General features: G+C 35.4%; 2 protein-coding genes across 16 annotated transcripts in view; both read right to left on the bottom strand.

Moving 5' to 3' along the window:
* LOC109717788 (putative disease resistance protein RGA3) overlaps nt 1-20779 on the bottom strand; it is a 31356-nt gene that overhangs the window by 6955 nt on the left and 3622 nt on the right. For 3 of the 6 annotated variants that reach the window (XM_020243708.1, XM_020243707.1, XM_020243709.1), the window contains exons 4-6: nt 17538-20305; nt 15355-16124; nt 14910-15221 (exon numbers count right to left, since the gene is read on the bottom strand). In XM_020243708.1, the coding sequence (XP_020099297.1) occupies nt 15363-16124; nt 17538-20261 (3486 nt within the window). In that variant the 5' untranslated portion in view covers nt 20262-20305 and the 3' untranslated portion in view covers nt 14910-15221; nt 15355-15362. Of the gene's footprint in view, nt 1-13287; nt 13508-13730; nt 13917-14909; nt 15222-15354; nt 16125-17537; nt 20306-20779 lie in introns of those variants that run through there. The other 3 variants (XR_002218302.1, XR_002218304.1, XR_002218303.1) reach the window with 3 other exon arrangements.
* LOC109717784 (putative disease resistance protein RGA1) lies at nt 1778-7472 on the bottom strand. 10 transcript variants are annotated; one of them, XM_020243691.1, is made up of 5 exons: nt 4285-7471; nt 3273-4192; nt 3090-3150; nt 2549-2605; nt 1778-2058 (listed from the first exon to the last, which is right to left on the bottom strand). In XM_020243691.1, exons 1-2 carry the CDS (start codon nt 7102-7104, stop codon nt 3299-3301), a joined length of 3714 nt encoding a protein of 1237 aa, XP_020099280.1. In that variant the 5' UTR covers nt 7105-7471; the 3' UTR covers nt 1778-2058; nt 2549-2605; nt 3090-3150; nt 3273-3298. The 10 variants fall into 10 exon arrangements, with proteins under 10 accessions (XP_020099280.1, XP_020099282.1, XP_020099284.1 ...); XM_020243693.1 differs by having other exon boundaries at nt 2549-2591; XM_020243695.1 differs by having other exon boundaries at nt 3288-4192.

Raw genomic sequence — 20779 nt, 5'->3', positions numbered from 1 at the left:
GACTACTTAATGCTATAGTAAAAATATTTTAAACCTTAGAAATTTTAATACATTGTATGTTTATTGGGGTAGATGACATATACTAGATTGGGTTTTGGCCATACAAACTTTACAAAGTAGTCACAAGGCAAATTATTGCCTACATATATATAAGTACATCATATACATCACATTTCTAAAATTTTGTGATAGAGATATTAAGATTAAAACCAAGGCTAAAATGCATAAAACTCTTATATAAATACTCACCTTTTCTTTCTTTTTTTTTCTGATTTATGAAAAATCTATGTTTTGCCTTTAAAAATTTCAGATATTTTTAAGAGAATTACAATGTTATTGAAGTGGGTGAAATGACAAAACTACCGTTACTCAATTCTACGGAAAAAAATTTAGCTTTTTAATATATTTTTACGGACATATCCCGTCATAAATTATAAGAAAAAGATGGGACAGTGACAGAATTCTGACGGCGGAGACAAAGTACATCAACTTGAAACTTCGAGGCAGAAAATATATAAATTTTTAAAAGTTAGAAGGAGAAAGAGAAAAGACGAATATATTTTTAGAAGTTAGAGAGAGAAAGAGAAAAGACGAATATTTACAAAAATTTTTCTTATATTAGCTTAAATTTAATCTAGTATTTTACCGATGCGTTATAGGCAGTCACTGATTTTTTATTTTACTTGATGTTACAGAAATATATATTTTTTATAAATCATGTAATTTTTTATATATAATCCCTTTATTGTTGTAGATCATATTAATTGAATTGGGCTTGGATTTTAAAAAGTTACGAATTGAAAAATTACATAGAAGTAATTACATATTAAGGGAATTAATTATTGGCTGCATCTTTTGTATTTAAATGTCCTATGTATATAAATAAATAAATAAATAAATTTGACACTGACTTTTTATAAATCAAAAACTTTTATTCTTTTTCTACCACTAAGGCTTAGTTTGGTATTGAGGTTCTATTTGATAAAATGGAGTTGGAATAAAAGCATATAGGGATACACTTCTGCGTTCTCCGATGGGACCATAGAAAATATATCATAATCGACTAATTACGATATGCGAAACGTAATATTACATATGAAAACAAACAAGATATTTTTTATCGTACTTTCTCACCGCACGTAGCGCAATCTCCCCGTAATTTCAAACGAAGCCTAAATCTCAAAACTGCTCAATCGATATCTACGTGATTTAATTTTTGTTTCAACAAAAAATTTTATGTCCAACAGGACGGTAAAGTAAAAAGATTTTGAAAATAATGATAGAATGACAAAGTAAAAAATACGCTAAAACATAAAATAATTAAATATAATTTTTTAAACCATTGAATGATAAAATAAAAATAAGTTAAACCACAGGGAGGCAATTTGAAGTTTACCCTTTTCAAAAAATCACAATTTTTCCAGTATAGGCTCTTTAGATATTTTAGATCAAACATATGGGATCATATACTGGTGCGGTGCACATATATGTGTACACTGGGTACAGGCAATTGTTTCTCAGTGCACATAATGTGTGGTGTTTGGTTACACAAAAAAACTACTAAAAATAATTTTATTGAAGCATTAAATTATAGAAAAAAATAATACCATTAAAATTAACAAAGTTTTCACTTTAATTAACTGAAATAGCTGAATAGAAAAGTTAAGAGGGTGTAAATTTTTTTAAAAAAAAAAGAAAAAATGAGGAGCTCTTCAATAGAGTGTGTTCAGTATAGACAGAAAATGAACACTTGAAAAGCACTAATGTCCGAAAAATCTGAATCAAAACCAAACTTAGATTGAAGACTGAACTGAAACATGAACAACAACCGCCAAAATGGTTCAATTCTGAATGTGTTTTTCTATCTTCAAGGCATTAGAAAATTAAATTTTATTTTTTCAAAAAAATTGATAAAGAGATTAAAATCTGGTAGCTGCTGAATATGGTTGTTAAGTTCGTGCCTTCTGTAGTGTAGCCTCGTTTTCCTTTCACAAAGAGTCTGACCGAGCCTTTTCGACAGAGCACACCTACCAAATTTACTCCAAATGTCGATGCAACCTGCACTAGAAGCTTAAAATAAGTTTAACAATATTTAAAGTATAATTTATACCACAGAAATTAAGTTCACAAGTTTAACCTGGGTGCTTGTTATGCTGCTAAGTAAACATAGCTTGAAATAAACAGTTTCCAAATTAGGTGTTTAAGCTACTTCAAAGAAGCTTAACAACTTCATCAGATAAGACACAAACAGAACAAGCTCACCATGCGATGAGGTTTGTTACTTGTGCAGGAATCAAACAATGTTAAATTATCTTTAGGATAAATGCAGATAAAGTGAGGGGAAACAAAATTGAAGCATTTAAGCTTAACCTCTTAATTTGCTCCAAAAGAGGATAATTTCTTTCTTACACATTTTTCACTCATCTGGCAATAGAAAATAAAAAGAAAGAAAATGCAATACTACATGGAGTCTTTCTCTAAACCTGCACCAAGAAAATAGAAGAACACATGCATGCAGTAAGACGAAGGATGTCCTAATACTCAATACCTTAAAACAACTCGAATGCTTTGTCGCGCTTCTCTAATTTCCCCTGGAAAAAAATTACTGGACAAGTAGTCATGTTTAGTTGTAGAAAGTATTTATAATAATCATTATAAATTGTTTGTCTTACATGACTAATCCATTGCTTCAATGTTCAGGCCTAGCATGTGAAATGAAGAGCAAGAGATGTCTTGAGACAGAAATTTTTTTTTTTTTTTTTTTTTTGAGAGATAGGTAGCACGCTACCCGCTTCGTTTATTTCATTTAGAAATAAACTTAGCTGGAAATGTGAATCAACTAGGATTGGAACTTGGGTCTCGGGTACCAACCACCAAGCCCTTTGCCACTAGCTAGAAATTTATTTAACTTCTAATTTAGATATGGAAGGTAGGTGCTCGACAGATGCATTAGCTAATCGGATATAATCCTATCTTTTCAATCACACAAGTCCTGTGAGCAGCACGTTACTTCTAATTTATGTATCCAAACTGTAAATTAAGGGTGAAAAATATAAAATTCTTTTGAGTCTGCTAAGTTAAATATGAACCTGACTGCTAGCTCTTGCGTTATCCAAAAAGGAGCAGTATCCAGAAAAAAGGGAAGTAAACCTGCAACAAATGAGATAAAACTTGTTAGGATTGAATGAGAAGTAGGTCATTAAGACCAGAGTGAATTGCATTAATTACAGAGGGTAGCATGGGCGAGATGAAGGGCGGTAAAGTGTACATACAATATGCTTCATCACCTCTGCAAGTGCTATTCAATCCTCACATAACGGATGTTGGCAATCTTGGGCCAATCAAGGCCTATATTCTCTTGGCATCGCTCCTTCAACACAGGGTGACACCCGGTGATGCATAGAGTACACAGCGAAGTAGGCAGATCTGGAAGTGACCGGATGAGACTAGCATTATATACACCCAAATTCTCGAGAGAACACAGTTTTGTCATGCTCTGGGTTAGGGACTGAAGGGAGACTGCATTCCTTATGCTTAAAAATTTGAGGGCAGTGTGATTTTGCAGTATCCATTCCTCAGGTAAGGAGGTGAGTTGCGAAGCACCAGAGAGGGTCAAACTGCTAATGAAGGTGAGACTTCTTATTGGCTCCATGAGCAAGAGCGCATGATGGTCAATTGATAGTCTACCAAGCTTCAGAAAGCAGTCCACTGGATTCTTTTGGCTGACATTGTTTGGAAATGGAGGCTGCAGCAGGGAAACTTCAATTAGCTTATCACACCCTTCAATTTCTAAAGAACGAAGGGATATGAGAGCTTGTATTCCACCAAATGATGATAGTTCTTTGCAGTTTTTTATTGCTAAATGGGAGAGCATGGTCCATCGCACACACACTTGTGCTGGGGGAAGGGATGCTATACTTGCACAATCGAGTAAATCCAAACAAGTAAGAAAGGTTAAATTCGCTGACCAGAGCAATGCCACCTCAAGGTTGCCGCATGACCCAATAATGAGTCTATCGAGTGCAGAAGGCGGTTGGATGTCTGTGATCCCACATTTTGTCAACTTCGGGCACTTTTCTATACTCAAGAATTTTACAAGGCTCAAATTCCCAAAAAATTCTGTTGGAAAATAATTGAGCTTCTCACATTGTTCGATGATTAAGCTTTCAAGAGCCATAACATGTTCTTGCTGCTGCAGAATAAAAAATGTAAAAATGTTAACTATGGGCAACCATAGCAAATGGAAATATGAATTGGTGGTTCAATATAAAAAAGAGAACTTAAACTGTCATTTTTGCAATCCTGATTTATTGCTGGAAGAGCAGTCAATCCAACATGAGAAATAAGCAACAGTCTAAGGCTACGAGGCAAAGTAGGCATTCCCCTCAAATTAGGGCAGTCACGGATTACCATAGTATGAAGCTGAGGAAACATGCATCCATCAGCTATTCCAATCCACTCCTCCAAGTTAGGCATGTCAAGTAAGAATAGTTGCTTCAACGATGGAAAGGCACATACACCACCGCACCCATAGAATGAACAACCTATTTGCTTTACAGCGACCAATCCCTTCAACCGAATAATATTGAGCGAAGGCAAACCCCCAAGAGGTGGGAGGTGCTCCCATTCTTTACAGTTGACCAGTTGGATGCATGTCAAATTGATGAGATACAAATCTGTCATCCAACATGGAGATTTAATGCCTTTGTATTCTTCAATACACAATTTCCTGACATTGATATGTGGACAGAGGTTATCAAGCAGCTGCTCATCGGCCTCTGCACTATGGCAGCGGTCACTGGACCATCCCAATAACAATGATTTGAGATATTCTTTCTCGTTCAACTTGGCCTCCGTAGCTTCTTCAGAAGTGCTCACATTTTCAAGTTCTCTAATATTCAAACGACGAAGGTCTCTTAGGTTCTTTAGTTCACTGATTTTGTAACCACTCTCCTCTTGGACAAAAAAATATTCCAATTTGCGGATGAAGGATAGTTTGCTAACATAACGAATATTTTTTATCATACCACGAGGAAGATCTAACAAACGCAAATTGACCAAGTTAGTCAAGCCGTCATATTCAATATTCCTAGAAGTCATTAAAACAGGGGTCGAGAACTTCATGACTACTAGGTGATAAAGCCTAAAAAGAGATTGAGGAAACAAATTCATGAAACTTTTATTCATAACTGCCTCTAGCGGAAGCGATAGGGTAAGAGATAAGTAGCGGAGGTGTATCAACCAGTAAAGTGCATCGAGCAGTCTATGAAAGTCAAAATTCACATATAAGCTGAATAAGCGTAAGCTTTTAAACCCTTTTATAACCTCGTTAAATACAAGTGCATGATCTGCACTATGATCATGATTCTTCTTAATAGATATGACAAGAGTGCGCAATTTCTTAAGATTGGATATCTCTCTTATGGAAAGAATATTGACCTTGTCAACAGATAAATGTCGAACTGTTCGTGGAATAGTTTTTCCTACAACATCACCTTCTATTCTGATGCATTCCCCTAGAGAAACAGATTGTGCTAGTTCGTGCAACAGATCATGCATAACATAAAATTTAGGAATTTCAAATCCACGCTCACTGGCTTTGCATGTAAAGAATGATTTTCTTGTCAGAAGATCTAAATATTCCTTTCCTATATCTTCTGGCCTCCGTGTCCCACAAATAGACTGCGGAATCAGACCTGAACCCGTCCACATATAGACCAACTCTTTCCTCTTAAACATAAAATCCTGCGGAAATATACTACAATATCTAAAGCAGAGTTGTAAATTTGTGGGTAAGTGATCATAGCTTAATCTCAAAATTGTCATGATGTCGTCTTTTCTATGTTGTAATTCTACAATGTCTTTTTTCAAGATTCTTTTCCAATAGTCATAATCCATGCAGGAGTTCAGGAGCCCTCCCGTAACTTTTATTGCCAATGGGCATCCGCCAAGCTTCTTCACTATCTGCTCGCCAATCGGTCGCAAGTTTTTATAATCATCAGGGTTCACACCAAGAAAAGCGTGCTTATTGAAAAGCGACATACAATCGCTCTCCTTCAACCCATTTAGATTTAAAGATTCCTTTTTACATTGCATCACTTTTGCCACCATATCTGCAACTGAACCCATTCGAGTTGTCAAAAGGATCTTGCTTCCTCTTTGTCCAAATTTCAAAGGAGCAACTAATTTCTCCCACTCTATCGTATTATCATCATTCCAAACATCATCTAGCATGAGCAAAAAGCGCTTCGACAAAATTTTCTGTTTAAGGATATAATGGAGCGCATTTAGACTCTTGTCGCCAAAACTCTCACTACTTGCACCTTCTAACATCTTTCTTGTTATCACAGCTGCATCAAAGTCTTGAGAAACGCAAACCCACATAATCGGGTCGAAGTACTCTCGCACTCTTTCGTCGCTATAAACTAGTTGAGCAAGGGTAGTCTTCCCGAACCCACCCATACCAACAATGGTAAAAGCAGAGACATCGGTATCTCTCGGTTTGATCAACCATTCGACTATCAAGTCCCTCTCCTCGTCTCGTCCGAGCACCTCACTTTCGGTTAACAAGGAGCTAGTCTCGCGAGCATTCCGGACTTCCTCGATCTTTCGACGCTTAACGCCAGGGCCATATAACCCAGTAACAAGTTGAAGGAGTGGCCCCATACCGGCAACGACCCGATCCAACCCCTTGACGGCCTCCCTCAACCTCTTCAGTGTGTCATCGCTAAAGATACGATTAACGAAACTGTCAAACTTTCTCCTACATTTAGAGAGAATGCCAGGCACCTCGTTATCTCGATCTTGTACTGTTTTCTCTAGCTCGTAGTACTCCAGCTCGTCGAGCACGTCCTCCGCGCACTCCACGGCATCTCTGAGCTGCCAGAGCCACGTATCCAGCGCCTTGTTCTGCGCCATGACCATCGCACCCTCCTCGACCGCAGTCAAGACTGCTTGGACCTGCGGAAGGGCGTGCTGCAGCCGTTCAAGCTCGTCCTGCATGCCGCCGGCCGCCGGGCACGCCTCGAGGTAGGATGAGCAAGTGCTAACGAGATTCTCAATGATTGCCGACGCCGCCGATTCGGCTATGAAAGGTAAAGCCATAATCCTCCATATAATAAGCTTAAACCACAGCTACTTCACCACTTCTCAGGCAATTCATCAAACACTTGGAGTGCAAAAGATAGAGAACGAGGAAAGAGAAATGCTTAAAATAATCACTCACTTATTAGGTAATATATATACACAGCAGGTATGGTATCTCTCTTTATGCAAATTAACTGCATGCAGACAAGAAAAAGGAGCGTATAGGTTGGGGAAAACTTGCATGTGATTTCGCATGACCGGAGGTTCTGCCGACTTCTTTAGAGAGTCCACGCCCCAGTCCTGAAATCGAATAATTAAATCATCCAAGCCTCCAAGGTCGTGTTTCTTGACCCCACGCCACCGCTAAACTGAGGCTGCAATTATTGGCCCCCTACTAGTGGATAAAACGTAAGGTGGTTCAGGTATAAGCAAGAACTAGCTATTACAGGAATAGGTACAAGTATGGGGATAAGAAAAATAGTGTTTGGATGAAAATTGGGTTGTTCCTGGAGATAAGAATAATTTTAGATAGTTTTATATAGAAAATGAAGGTGTTGGTGGGGATAACCGAGAACTACTATTCTCGGATAAAAAATTAGCGTTTGGATATAAAGGGGGGATAAGGGCCTATTCCTATCCTTATCGCCTAACCAAACGCTGCCTTAAGTGTAAATTACACTTTCGTGCTCAAACTGTACACTTTAGTTCTCAAATTTTAATTCAGCACAATTTTTGGCTCGATGTGTGAGATGCGTGACAAGTCCTTGAACTTCAGTTCGTCGCAATTTTTGGCTCGAACTATGAGGCGCGTAACACTTTAATCTAGAGCTTTGGTTGCACTTTCTCACAGTTGGAACAAATTAACTGGTACTTTGCCGGTGTGTTATAGACAATTCTAAATGTTTTCTTGCATGAAAACAAACTTTAAATTTCCGTACGAGATGATGAATTGTTCACGGCCTTTAGCCTAAATCTTAAACCATAAACCCTATACATCATCTTAAATAGTCTATACTGAAAGTAAGTAATTAATGTTGCTCAATTTTTAATACATAAAACTTCTAGTCTTTAAAGAAATAATAAATCATTTACCGTTCTCCGAATGTAATAAATTATTCACTATTTTTTTTCTTTTCATTCATCCTGACTCAGAATGATTGATTTATTTGCTATATAAATTTTAGGGGCTTTTGCTTATATATCTCCTACTACTATTCAATTTTTTTAAATTTATACATTCCTTTATTCTCAAAATGTTCTTCTAAACCTCAAATCTCATTAGTAAATGCTATAGTTATGGATATATTGAAGAAATTTTATAAAATCAATGAAGCCATTTTGGTCGACCAAAAACATATTAGATATCTTTTGGCCAATTTCATGTGTGCTTCTTGATAAGGGGAGGAAATGAAATGGAAGTTTCATAGAGAAGGCTTTCAAGTCATCAAAGTGCTGGAAATTTTTCCACACTCCTAAACAAATTCTAACCAAAATTTCCCACACTTCAAGACAAATCTAAAACAAATATTCAAAATTTTATCGAAAACAAATTCAAATGGAGCGGATTTATTTAATACTAAATGGATATCATTTCGGATACAGATATAAAAGCCGAAAACTCGTCTGATTTGGATTCAGGTATGGATTTTGTCTGTACTCGTTTTGAATCCAAAATATGACACGAACTAGAATTGATTTTACATAATATAATAAATATAAATATTTGGTGTTTATATTTGAATTTATATTTTACTTTAGATTCAATATAATATGTTTGAAAATATGGCAAAAAGAAATAATTGTTTCGAGTTGGACTTTTCCGTTTCGGATTTTGAATTTTTGGAAAGATTTGGGCTTGGATATAAATTTTAAAAATTCGTCAGATTCAAATTCCAATTTTAAATTTGAGTTTGGTAATTAGGATTGGATTTAGATTTTTTTAAAAAAACTTGCCCCAAATTTGATCAGTTTACGTTACATACACGCCTTCCAACTCATCCAAATCAATGAAAGTCATAATAAAAAAAGTGGCCTAAAAAAAAAATTAAAAGTCACCAACTATACCCTTTTCCCTTTTCGCTTGTGTGGTTGTTTAACTAGTGTAGGAACCGCGCGAAATGGCAGATAAAATTTTTTTATTAAAAATTTATAGATTAAATAAGCAAATATAGAATATAAAAAAAAGGTTATAATCATATTTGATTGGAATTAATAAGTAAAAAACATATTAAAGCTTTCATAATGGAATTATAATTCAATAAAAACAACGAAAGACAAATAGAACTATAAGATAAAAAAAATTGTTACTGTTAAAATCGAAAAAGCGAAAAATAGATGCAGAAAATAATTTAATGCAGGAAACGAAAAGATAAGAGAAAAGAGCATACCAATATTTACGTGGTTCGGCAAATGGCCTACATCCACGGATGAAAACAGAGCAAATACTTTATTAATGTTGAAAGACGGAGTACAAGATTGAATCTCTCAAAAGACCAAAACTTAATTGGAACTCTAATCTAATTGGATTTCTAAACACAAGTCTAATCTAATTCAATTTGAAATTAGATTCAGACTCATAATCCATATATGCCAAATTATATTCAATCCCAATTAGATTAGGGTTTAACTCCAATTTAGATAACTATAAATCTAAACTAAATATAACAGTTGCATAGAAATCGGACCCCTTTGCACCCTTGTCTAGAGCATCCTCTACCGAGGCCAACTATTTCGTGAGGTAACACAGCGCCTTCAACTCTTTCCTAGCAACTCCATATCTTAACCGATACTTTTTGTCCTTGGGAGCATTAGAGGAGAGGGAGGCACCTCCTTCACAGAACTATATATTACAAATTTAAGTAAAAGTATTACACATCTTTTATATATATAATATAAAACTAACAAAAAAAATTGTACATAAAAGAAAAAAAAAAAGCATATTCCTCAATTTTAACCATTAAACAAATAAAGAAAAATTTGGTAAGGAAGAAAAATGGAATCTAACTTGTGCCACCCATTAAAATTAATTAATTAAAAAAATAATGTAAATTAATGGGAATGGGTGAAGGTGGAGAGGAGGTGGGTAATGATTTTTATATACGAAATAAATTACTTCAACATCTTTTCGCTCTAACCTTTCATGAATGGTAGCTCAAGGGCTACTAAAAAAAGAAAAAGTAAATACGAGTAAATGCGCCGAAAAGCGAAAAGCCATTTGAAAAAATAGATTAGCTATAGTTTTTTAGATGAGAGAAGAAATGGCTTAAAACCCCACCTCCCTCAAATTAAAGAGTTACATCCACATAGAATTTAAACATGAGAATTTATACATAAGTATAGATTAGTGCTTTTTTTTTAATAACTTTTGAGAAATCTTTTTTTTCTTTTTTTTGAGAAATAGGTAGCACGCCACTAGCTTCGTCTATTTCATTTAAAAATAAACTCAACTAGAAATGTGAATCAACTATGATTCAAACTTGGGATCTCGGGTACCAACCAGTAAGCGCTTTGCCACTTGCTTCAGAGACGGTGGATAACTTTTATGTAATCTTGATTAATAAAAATAAAAATGTTATAATGGAATAATGGATAGACACGCCCTGAATGTCAACCTATTTTGAAATAAATCCCTAATATTTTTTTAATTTGAGTTAAATCCGTCAACTTACAAACTGTTTGATTTACGTTCTTCCATTGGTAATGTTGGGAATTTTGTTAGAGTGAAACACTAAGAGGCAAGAGGGATGTACATGCAAATAGAACCAAAGCAATTCTTGATAAAAATAAAGTGGGTAACATTCCTAGGGCAAGTGGCAAAGGGTTTGATGGTTGATACCCGAGACCCAAGTTCGAATCCTAGTTGATTCGCATTTCCAGTTGAGTTTATTTCTAAATGAAATAAACAAAGCGGGTAGCGTGCTACCTATCTCTAAAAAAAAAAAAAAAAAAAAAAAATTCTTGATAAAAATGAAGGGGTAGTAAGGTTGTAGCAGTCATACGATTCGTAACAAATTTGAAAATTAAGCAAAAATAGAGCAACCCTGCTTTCTTCTTTTTGACTAGAGCAATTTTTGATCACGTGCATTCCTCGTGGGCTTTTGATTCTAACCGTTTAAAATTGCCTAATGCAAGGACCTAAATTAAACGATTTGTAAGTTGGAGGGTATAAATCAAATAAAAAAAAAAAGAAATGCTAAGTCTGCAACATTTTTAAGGTTTGAATCTTTACCATTTCCAATCCAAAAAGCAAGGGTTTTACTTCACCTTTTTCGGTTCTTTTCTTTAAAAAAAAAAAGGGAAAAGACAAGCTTGAAAAAAGTAGACATAAAACGGTGGAAATTGTAAGGTTACAACTACAAGCCATAAAGGATTGTAGAGCTAGCATTGCTCATGAAAAAATAAAAAAATAAAAAATAATAATAATAATCATCATGCGTTACACATCTTAATTAAGCAAAAAAATTTGGGAACTAACCCCTACAAACATTATTTAGGAATCTAACCCTCATACCTCGCCGGAGTAACGCCGGTTCTAGTAGGTAGAGTTTAAGATTTATTAGTCACCTTAATAAAGTGGCGAATTATTTAGTGTCTTTTAAGTAGATGACAAATTTACCTTCTTACATCCCCGCCTATGAGCTTTGTTTTTTCGTCTTCAATGCATAAAGAAATTTAATTTCTTTTTGAAAACTATAAAGAATAAAAGTAGATATATAGCTGCAGGATGTGATCGCAAGTTGATGCCTGCTGAAGTACAGCAGCCCTTTTTTCCCTTTTACAATGAGTCGGCCGGACCGACCAAATTTACTCTCAAAATCGATGTACAGCCCTCAATAAAAACTTAAGAAGTTTAACAAAATTTGAAGTATAATTTATGCCACTGAAATTAAATTCACAACTTCAGCCCTGGGATACTTTGTCTACTTCAAACAAGCTCAACAACTTCATCAGAGTACAGTGAAAAGAAAAACAAAAAATAAAAAAAAAAAGCTCATCAAGCTATGGGATTTGCTATCTTGCCATCACACAGATTATTACTCTGGCCTTCGCACGCTTCGCTAATTAAAAATGAGTAATACTTCAATACACCATCTAAATTTTATATAAATCTTGACCATTTATTTTTTTACATAGATGGTCGAGATGTAATATAATTCTAGAGGCGACTTACCATTTAGGCATAAGTACCTTTCACCCGGTACCTATTTAAAGGGTATTTTGGTCATAGAAGAATATTTTGGTCTATAAAATCGGTTTTATCCAACTAAAAAATACTATAACCTTCTCAAATACCTACAACAATAGTTGGAATTCAAATTACAACTAAATTATAAATTTAAATACAAAGCAACATAACAAACTTAATTATAAATCAAATTCAATTTTTAAATATAAAACACAAATTTAAAATAAAACTTTCAGTTCAAATTCAAAATTTTAATTTAAATCAAAAATTAAAGTTTGGCTTTAAGATTAAAAGTTCAATTAGGTTCAAAATTTAAAAGTTTAATATAAATTTTGAAATTAAAATTTTACATTACAATACCAACTTCAAAACTTAAATTTATATTCAATATTTTTTTGAGTTGGATACTTAACAAATTGGGCATTATCTAATTTGGTAAGTAACAAAACTAAATAAAAAATACTGACAAATTTAGTATATACTTCTAATTTTTTTTCAATATTGTCATATTAACTTAATTCAAATCGGTAACCTATTCAATAGGTTACTTTATGTAAATTCCAACTATACCCTTTACTAATTAAGAGCTTAATTTTTATACTTATGGTGTATTGAAGCATTGCTCTCATTAAGAATACATCTCCAAATCTTATTCTCCAAAATATATAATGTAATTATCCGTATTTACACCCAAATATTCGTGATACCAGTAAAACGAAATAACAAGTAAAATTAAGCTACATTAAAGACACTAATCACATTATGCATATATAAATAGACTACCTGTAGTAGTCTCATTCCGATCCTTCACCAAGAAAAATTGGAGAATGCAAACAAAGCAGTACAACTTTAACCATCCTTTGTAGCAAGGACGAAATCGATAGGCTATAATAAGAGGAGCGTTTTTAATTCATACACCACCGAGAACAAAAAGAAAATACAAATACATAGGCAGTAGTCTACTTTGGTCTTGTTACATTCCTATATACAGAGAAATCGATAAGAGTCTTTAATTCGTTCTCGCACCACCGAACATAGAACATACGCAGTAATGCTTCAGTTGTTTTGTGCAATCGATGCAAAATGAATCTAAAGCTCGTTTAAAAAATGTAAAGAAAGTAAATTTAAGATATTGCAGGATGTGGTTGCATGTTGATGCCTGCTGCAGCATAGCCCTCATTTTACTCTTATGGCGAGTCGACGGAATTCTCTCCAGAGAGAATCTACCATGAGAGCCTGCACTAAACACTAAGAAAAAGTTAAACAAAATTTAAAAGCGTGATTTATACTGCTGCGATTGAGTTCACGAGTTTAATCTGGGTGCTTGCTGTACTGCTAAAATACCAGTAATAATTTGAAACACATTTTAAAGCAATGTTTAACAGCTTCACCGGATAATACACAAGACAAAACAAGCCTATGACCAGGCTATAAGATTTTTCCTATTTGTACAGGAATATTCAAACACAAAATTACCTTTGGTATATACGAATATAAAGTAAGGAGAAACAAAATTGAAGCATTTAACCTCCCTGCTGCAAAAGAGGGCAATTTATTTCTTAAAGATTTTACATTAGTTTGGCTACTATACACGCACGCACACGAAAGAAGCAAGGAATCTTACTCTGATCCTGCACCAATAAAACTGAAGAACACAAGCATAAAGTAACAAATTAGTCTTTAATTTTCTCATAATCTTATGAATAAATTGATAGAACATGACCATGAATTGGGAGTCATATATGAGTCCAGTACTAATTAAATAGAAGAACAAAAGCGGCAAGGCTTTAGCCATGTTGTGCTCCTACAATGAAGTCGATAGACTACAATGCAAGCCTTTTTCACCCATGCACCAGAAAACTAAAAAGAAGAGAGAATACGTAGAATGATTGTAATCATGTTTTATCCCAGATAAGCAAAACTAGATTCAGCGGCAATATATATGGAGTCCTAATCAATACATGTTCCCGCACTACCGAAATAGAACATAAGCAGTTAAACTTTACTAGTCTCGTTTTATATTCTTGAACAAATTGAGTGAAATACATATAGGACTAGTGTTATCACGTTACTGCAGTCCTGCACCAAGAAATTAAAATAACTCGGAAAGCTTTTGTCGCGCGCGCGTGCGTCTCTTTTATATGTTCTAACTCATCACTGGACAATTAGTCATAGTTTTTAACTCTAGAAAGCAATCGATATACTAGCAATTAACATATCTATTACTCTTTATGAATCCCCAATGTTTTAAGCTGATGTGTCATAATCTCTTAATTTTGAAATTTTTTTTATTTTGAATGAACCATTTTATTCTCTCTTTCAACATACTATCTTCATCTCTCCTATTTAACTTTTATTTAGAATAAGACATTTTACTCTCTCTCTCTCAAAATACGTTTCTTCATATATCCTATTCAATTTTTATTTAGAATGAACCATTTTACTCTCTCTCTCTCAACATACGTCTTCTCATCTCTTCCATTTTATTCTCTCTCTCTCAACATACGTCTCTTCATCTCCCCTATTTAATTTTATTTAGAATGAGTTATTTTACTCTCTTTCTTCATTGTCAGGTTGATATTTATCGCCTACAGTGAGAGACTTTCGGTAGATGTACCAAGTGAGATACACAAAAAAATATTTAATATTTTATTATTATTAATTACTACTACGGTTTTTATCCGCTGCAAAGCGCGAGCCTCTTCACTAGTGTTATATTATTCATTACATTGCTTGTTTTACAAGACCAATCCGTCCAGCGAGCGTAACATCATGTATTAATCACAGGGCGCAATTAATTGGCGCTATATTAATTCCATTATTATGTATCCAAACCATAAAGTATAAGGGTAAAAATTAAAAATATAAAAAATTCCTAATGGAGGATGCTAATTAAAGTCGAACCTGACTGCTGTTGCATTATTCGGGAAAAGAAGGTAATTAATCAATCCTGAAACAAATGAGATAACAGTTGTTGATTAAGATGGAACGAGATGTTGTAGCTCATTAAAATCGAAACGAATTGCGTAAATCGCAGAGAGTATATAGCAGGGGCGAGATGAAGGGTGGTAAAGTAAACGTACAATATGCATCATCGTTGCTCTGCAACTGCCTGTTCAATCCACACATCAGGGATGTTGGCAATCTTGGGCCAATCAAGGCCTATATTCTCTTGGCATCGCTCCTTCAACACGGGGTGACACCCATAGATGAGTAGAGTACACAGTGAAGTAGGCAGATCTGGAAGTGACCGGATGAGCTTAGCAATATATACATACAAATGCTCTAGGGAGCACAGTTTTGTCATGCTCTGGGGTAGGGACTGGAGGGAGATTGCATTCGATATGCGTAAAGTTTTGAGGGCAACGTGATTTTGCAGTAGCCATTCCTCAGGTAAGCTGGTGAGTTGTGAAGCATCAGAGATAGTCAACACGTTGATGGAGGAGAGACTTCTCAATGGCTCCACGAGCAGGAGGGCGGGGTGGTCAATTGATAGTTCGCCATTCTTCAAAAAGCAGTCCATTGCTGCATTCTTGTTTTGGCGGACATCGTTTGGGAACGGAGGCTGCAGCAGCAGGGCAACTTCAATTAGCTTGTCACACCCTTTGATTTCTAAATAACTGAGGGATACAAGAGCTTGTATTCCGCCAAATGATGACAGTCCTTCGCAGTTCTTTATCATTAGACGGGAAAGCATCGTCCATCGTGCACACACTTGTGCTGGGGGAAGGGATGCTATCCTTGCACAATCGAATAATTTCAACTCAGTAAGAGAGGTTAAATCTGCTGACCACAGCAATGGCACGTCAAGATCGCCACATGTTGGAACATATTCAAGATCCTGTTCTTGCCGCTGCAAGAAAGAAAAGAGATGTAAAACATATTTAAGTCCGGGCAATCATAGCCGTGCAAATACGAATTAATTGGTGTTTTAATATACAGAAATACTTCTATACACCGGCCAATTTAAATCCGATCATTCAATTTTTGCGGTTAAGATTGACTTTTACACAATGGTAACCTGCTCAACATGTTACCAATCAATCATAAAGATAATATTTGAAAGTATGCATTATCTAATTACCAAATTTGATAATATCCAACAAATCTTCATTTCCTAATTTAATTTTGTTACTTACCAACTTAGATAATGGTTAATTTCATAAGTGATAAATCTTTATAAATTCGAATTTAAAATTTAACTTGAGTTTAAACTTTGTATTTATAATTGTATAAATTAAATTTAAATTTTAGAAAGAAAAATTTATATTTAAACGAGTAAACATTTCAATTCAAATTATCAATTCAATATTAAACTAACATGAAAGTTCAAAAATTAATGTTACTATCTTTAAAATTGTAATTTAAGTTATAGTGTATTTATAAACTTTTATTATTTATGTAAATAAAAGATTTCTACATTTTAAAGTAAGTTGAAACTGTTAATTCAATATTGAAATACAGCATTAAATTTCAAAAATATTGATCAAATTTAAATTATAAATTTAGATTTAATTTATATTATACTTAAAAAATAAATTTTGTTAACTATTTAAACATAAAGTTTCGATGTTTGAAAATTAATTTTAAATTATAAATTACTAAATTTATGACTCAAATGCGATCATAAATTATTATTAAAATCGGCTTTAAAAATGGATAATTTAATTAAAAATTTATTCTCTCCATGATTTAAGGGTAGTATGCAAAACTTTCCAATATTAGTTATTTAATTTTTTAATATTAGCTCTTTTTTTTTTTTCCAAAAACACCCCTAAATCACATACCTGGTGACCGGTACTTCTTGTGCAATAGTAGGTCATCTTTTTTTATGCATAAATCTTAACCCTTCATTGATTAAAAATAAACGGCTAAGATTACAACAAAGTATTGAAGCATTGCTCAACTTCAAATTGCACCCCGTGTGGTTAATTAAACTCATTTTCACCTTGCCACCTTGCGGTTCAAAAAGTTTTACTTTGCCGTCCAGTGGCTTAATTTTTATTTCATCAAAAAAATTCTATATGAAATAGAAGGCAAATTAAAAATATTTTTTAAAAAAATCACAGGAGAGCAAAGCAAAAAATGAGCTAAACCAAAGGAGGCAAAGTGTAACTTTTCAAACCATGAGATAGACAAAAGTAAAAAATAGGCAAAAACACAGGGGGGGAAGGGGCAAAGTGATACATTTTGAACTACAGGGGGGGTAAATGAAAATGAGCTAAACCTCAGGAGAAATTTGAAGTTTATAAAATAAAGCACTTACATTGTTTTCCGTGTAATTCTGATTTATTGTTGGAAGAGCAGTCAATCCGACATTTGAAATTTGCAATCGACTTAGACTATACGGCAGAGTAGGAATTTCCCTCAAATTAGGGCAGTCAATAATATTCATAGAAAGAAGTTGAGGAAACATGCACCCATCATCTACTCCAATCCACTCGTCCAAGTTAGGCATGTCTCGTAACTGTAAGAACTTCAACGATTGAAAGTCACATGCACTGCTGCTTCTGATGAATGAACAATCTATTTGCTTTATTGCATGCAGTCCCCTCAAGTGTAGAGATTGCAGCGAAGTAAACTGCCCAAGAGGTGGAAGGTGCTTCCATCCTTTACAATCAATCAGTTTGATGGATGTCAAATTGACAAGAGACAGATTTGTCATCCAACTTGGAGATTTAGCACCTTGGTATTGTTCGATGCACATTTTCTTGAGATTGATATGAGGGCAGAGGTTATCGAGGAGCTGTTCATCTGCCTCTGCACTATTGAAGCGGCCTGCGGACCATTGCAATGACAATGATTTGAGATATTTTTTCTGATTCAACTTGGCCTCAATGGCTTCTTGAGAAGTCCTCACATTTTCAAGTTCCCTAATACACAGGTGACGAAGGTCCCTGAGGTTCTCTAGTTCACCAATTTTGTAACCACTCTCCTCTCGGACAACAAAATTTTGTAATTCGTGGATGAAGGGTAATTTGCTAATATAAGGAATTTTTTGTATCACATCATCGAAAACATCTAATGAACGCAAATTGACCAAGTTGGTCAAGCCATCATATTCAATACTTTCATTCATAACTTTCCATAGTGAAAGAGATAGGTAGCGGAGGTGTATCAAGCTACTAAGTGCATCGGGCAGTTTATAAGGGTCAAACATCACATCTAAGATCAATAAGCGTAACTTTTTAAACCCTTTTATAACCTCAATAAATTCAAGTGCATGATCTGCATTATGGGTATTGTCCTCTCTCACAGAAATGACAAGAGTGCGCACGTTCTTAAGATTGGAGATCTCTCTGATGGAAAGAAAATTGACCATTTCAACAGATAAATGTCGAACTGTCCGTGGAATAGTAATTCTTGCAACGTCACCTCCTACTCTGATGCATTCTCCTAGAGAAACTGATTGTGCTAGGTCATGCAGCAGATCGTGCATAAAATACTCTTTAGTAATTTTCAACCCATTAGCACTGGTTTTGCAAGTAAAGAATGATTTTTTTGCCAGAAGATTTAAATACTCATTTCCGATATCCTCTGGCCTTTGCCTGCCACAAATAGATTGCGGAATCAGATCTGAACCAATCCACATATTGACCAACTTTTTCCTCTTAAACATATGATCCTGTGGAAATAAACTACAATATCTAAAGCAGAGTTGTAAGTTTGTGGGTAAGTGATCGTAGCTTAATCTCAAAATTGTCATAATGCTGTCATTTCCATGTTGTAATTTCATGATGTCTTCTTCCAAGATTTTCTTCCAATATTTATAGTCCATGCAGGAGTTCAGCAATCCTCCCATGACCTTTATTGCCAGTGGGCATCCTCCAAGTTTCTTCGCTATACGTTCACCAATCGGTTGCAAGTTTTTATAGTCATCAGGGTTCACACCGAGGAATGCATGCTTATTGAAAAGCAACATATAGTCGTTCTCCTCCAACTCATTTAGATTTAATGACTCTCGCTTGCATTTCAGCACTTTTGCCGCCATATCCGCAACTGAACCCATTCGAGTTGTCAACAGGATCTTGCTTCCTCTCTGTTCGAATTTCAAAGGAGCAACCAATTTCTCCCACTCCGTCATTTTATCATCGTTCCAAACATCATCCAGTATGAGTAAAAACCTCTTCGACGTTAGTTTGTGTTTAAGATTCTCATGGAGCGCATGTAGACTCTTGTCGCCAAAACTCCCACTACTTACACATTCTACAATCTTTCTTGTTATCACAGTTACATCGAAATCCTGAGAAATGCAAACCCACATAATGGGGTCGAAGTACTCTCGCACCCTTTCGTCTTGATAGATTAGTTGAGCAAGGGTAGTCTTCCCAAGCCCACCCATACCAACAATTGTAAAAGCGGAGACATCAACATCAGCATCTCCCGGGTTGATCAGCCATTCGACTATCAGGCCCGTCTCCTTGTCTCGTCCGAGCACCTCACTTTTGATTACCAAGGAGCTAGTCTCGCGAGCATTCTTGATTTCCTCGAGCTTTTGACACTTAACACTAGGACCGTATAACCCAGTAACAAGTTGAACTAGTGGCCCCATGCCGGCAACAACCATATCTAACCCCTTAACGGCCTCCCTCAACCGCTTCAGTGTGTCATTGCTAAATTTACGATCAACAAAACGGTCAAACTTTTTCTTGCATTTATAGAGAATGCCACGCACCTTGTCATCTCGATCTTTTATAGTCTTCTTCAGCTCGTAGTACTCCAGCTCGTCGAGCACGTCCTCCGCGTTCTCCACAGCATCTCTGAGCTGCCACAACCAAGCATCCAGCGCCTCGTTCTGCTCTGCAATAGACGCCGCCTCCTCTACGGCAGTCAAGACTGTCTGGATCTGCGGAAGGGCCAGCTGCAGCCTTTCCAGCTCGTCCCGCACGCCTCGTAGCCCCGGGTAAGCTTTGATGTAGGAAAAGCATGTATCAACGAGCTTCTCGATGATCGCCGTTGCCACCACTCCGGCTATGAAAGTTAGAGCCATGATTGGCTTCACCACTACTCAGGCAATTGATGGAAAACTCGGTCCTAGAATGCAGAAAATTAGAGGATGAGGAAAGAGAGATGCCGAAACAATTATTAGCTGAGTAGATAGATAGATACAATCGCGCGCAGGCATCAAAGAAAGATCCACGCGCGAAGAGTAGTACTTTCTTGCATTCTTCTCGGAAGAGGGGAGGAAATGTAATGCAAGGTGCAAGTTTTGGTTAGAAGACATTACATGTGAAAGCAAAGTTATAAGTGCCCATCGGCACGGGCCGTATCTACCGTGCCGTATCGTGCCAACAAGATACCGGCACGATACAGACCCTGTACCAATGGCACAGCTCAAAACCCTCTATTCTTTAAATTAGTAAGTAATTTCCTCAATAAAATTCAAAAGATGTGATAAAAAGACATAATAAATAATTAGAATATTTTGTTGCTAAAGAAAATAAATATTTCATGCTATTATGTATCGGCACACATGAATTTTTTTGACCGGCACGCATCGGTACGGCT

The sequence above is a fragment of the Ananas comosus genome, linkage group 11, assembly GCF_001540865.1.
Source record: "Ananas comosus cultivar F153 linkage group 11, ASM154086v1, whole genome shotgun sequence".
In the NCBI taxonomy this organism is placed as follows: domain Eukaryota; kingdom Viridiplantae; phylum Streptophyta; class Magnoliopsida; order Poales; family Bromeliaceae; genus Ananas; species Ananas comosus.
The sequence above is the reverse complement of the archived record's forward strand: the minus strand, read 5'-3'. Positions and strand labels throughout refer to the sequence as shown.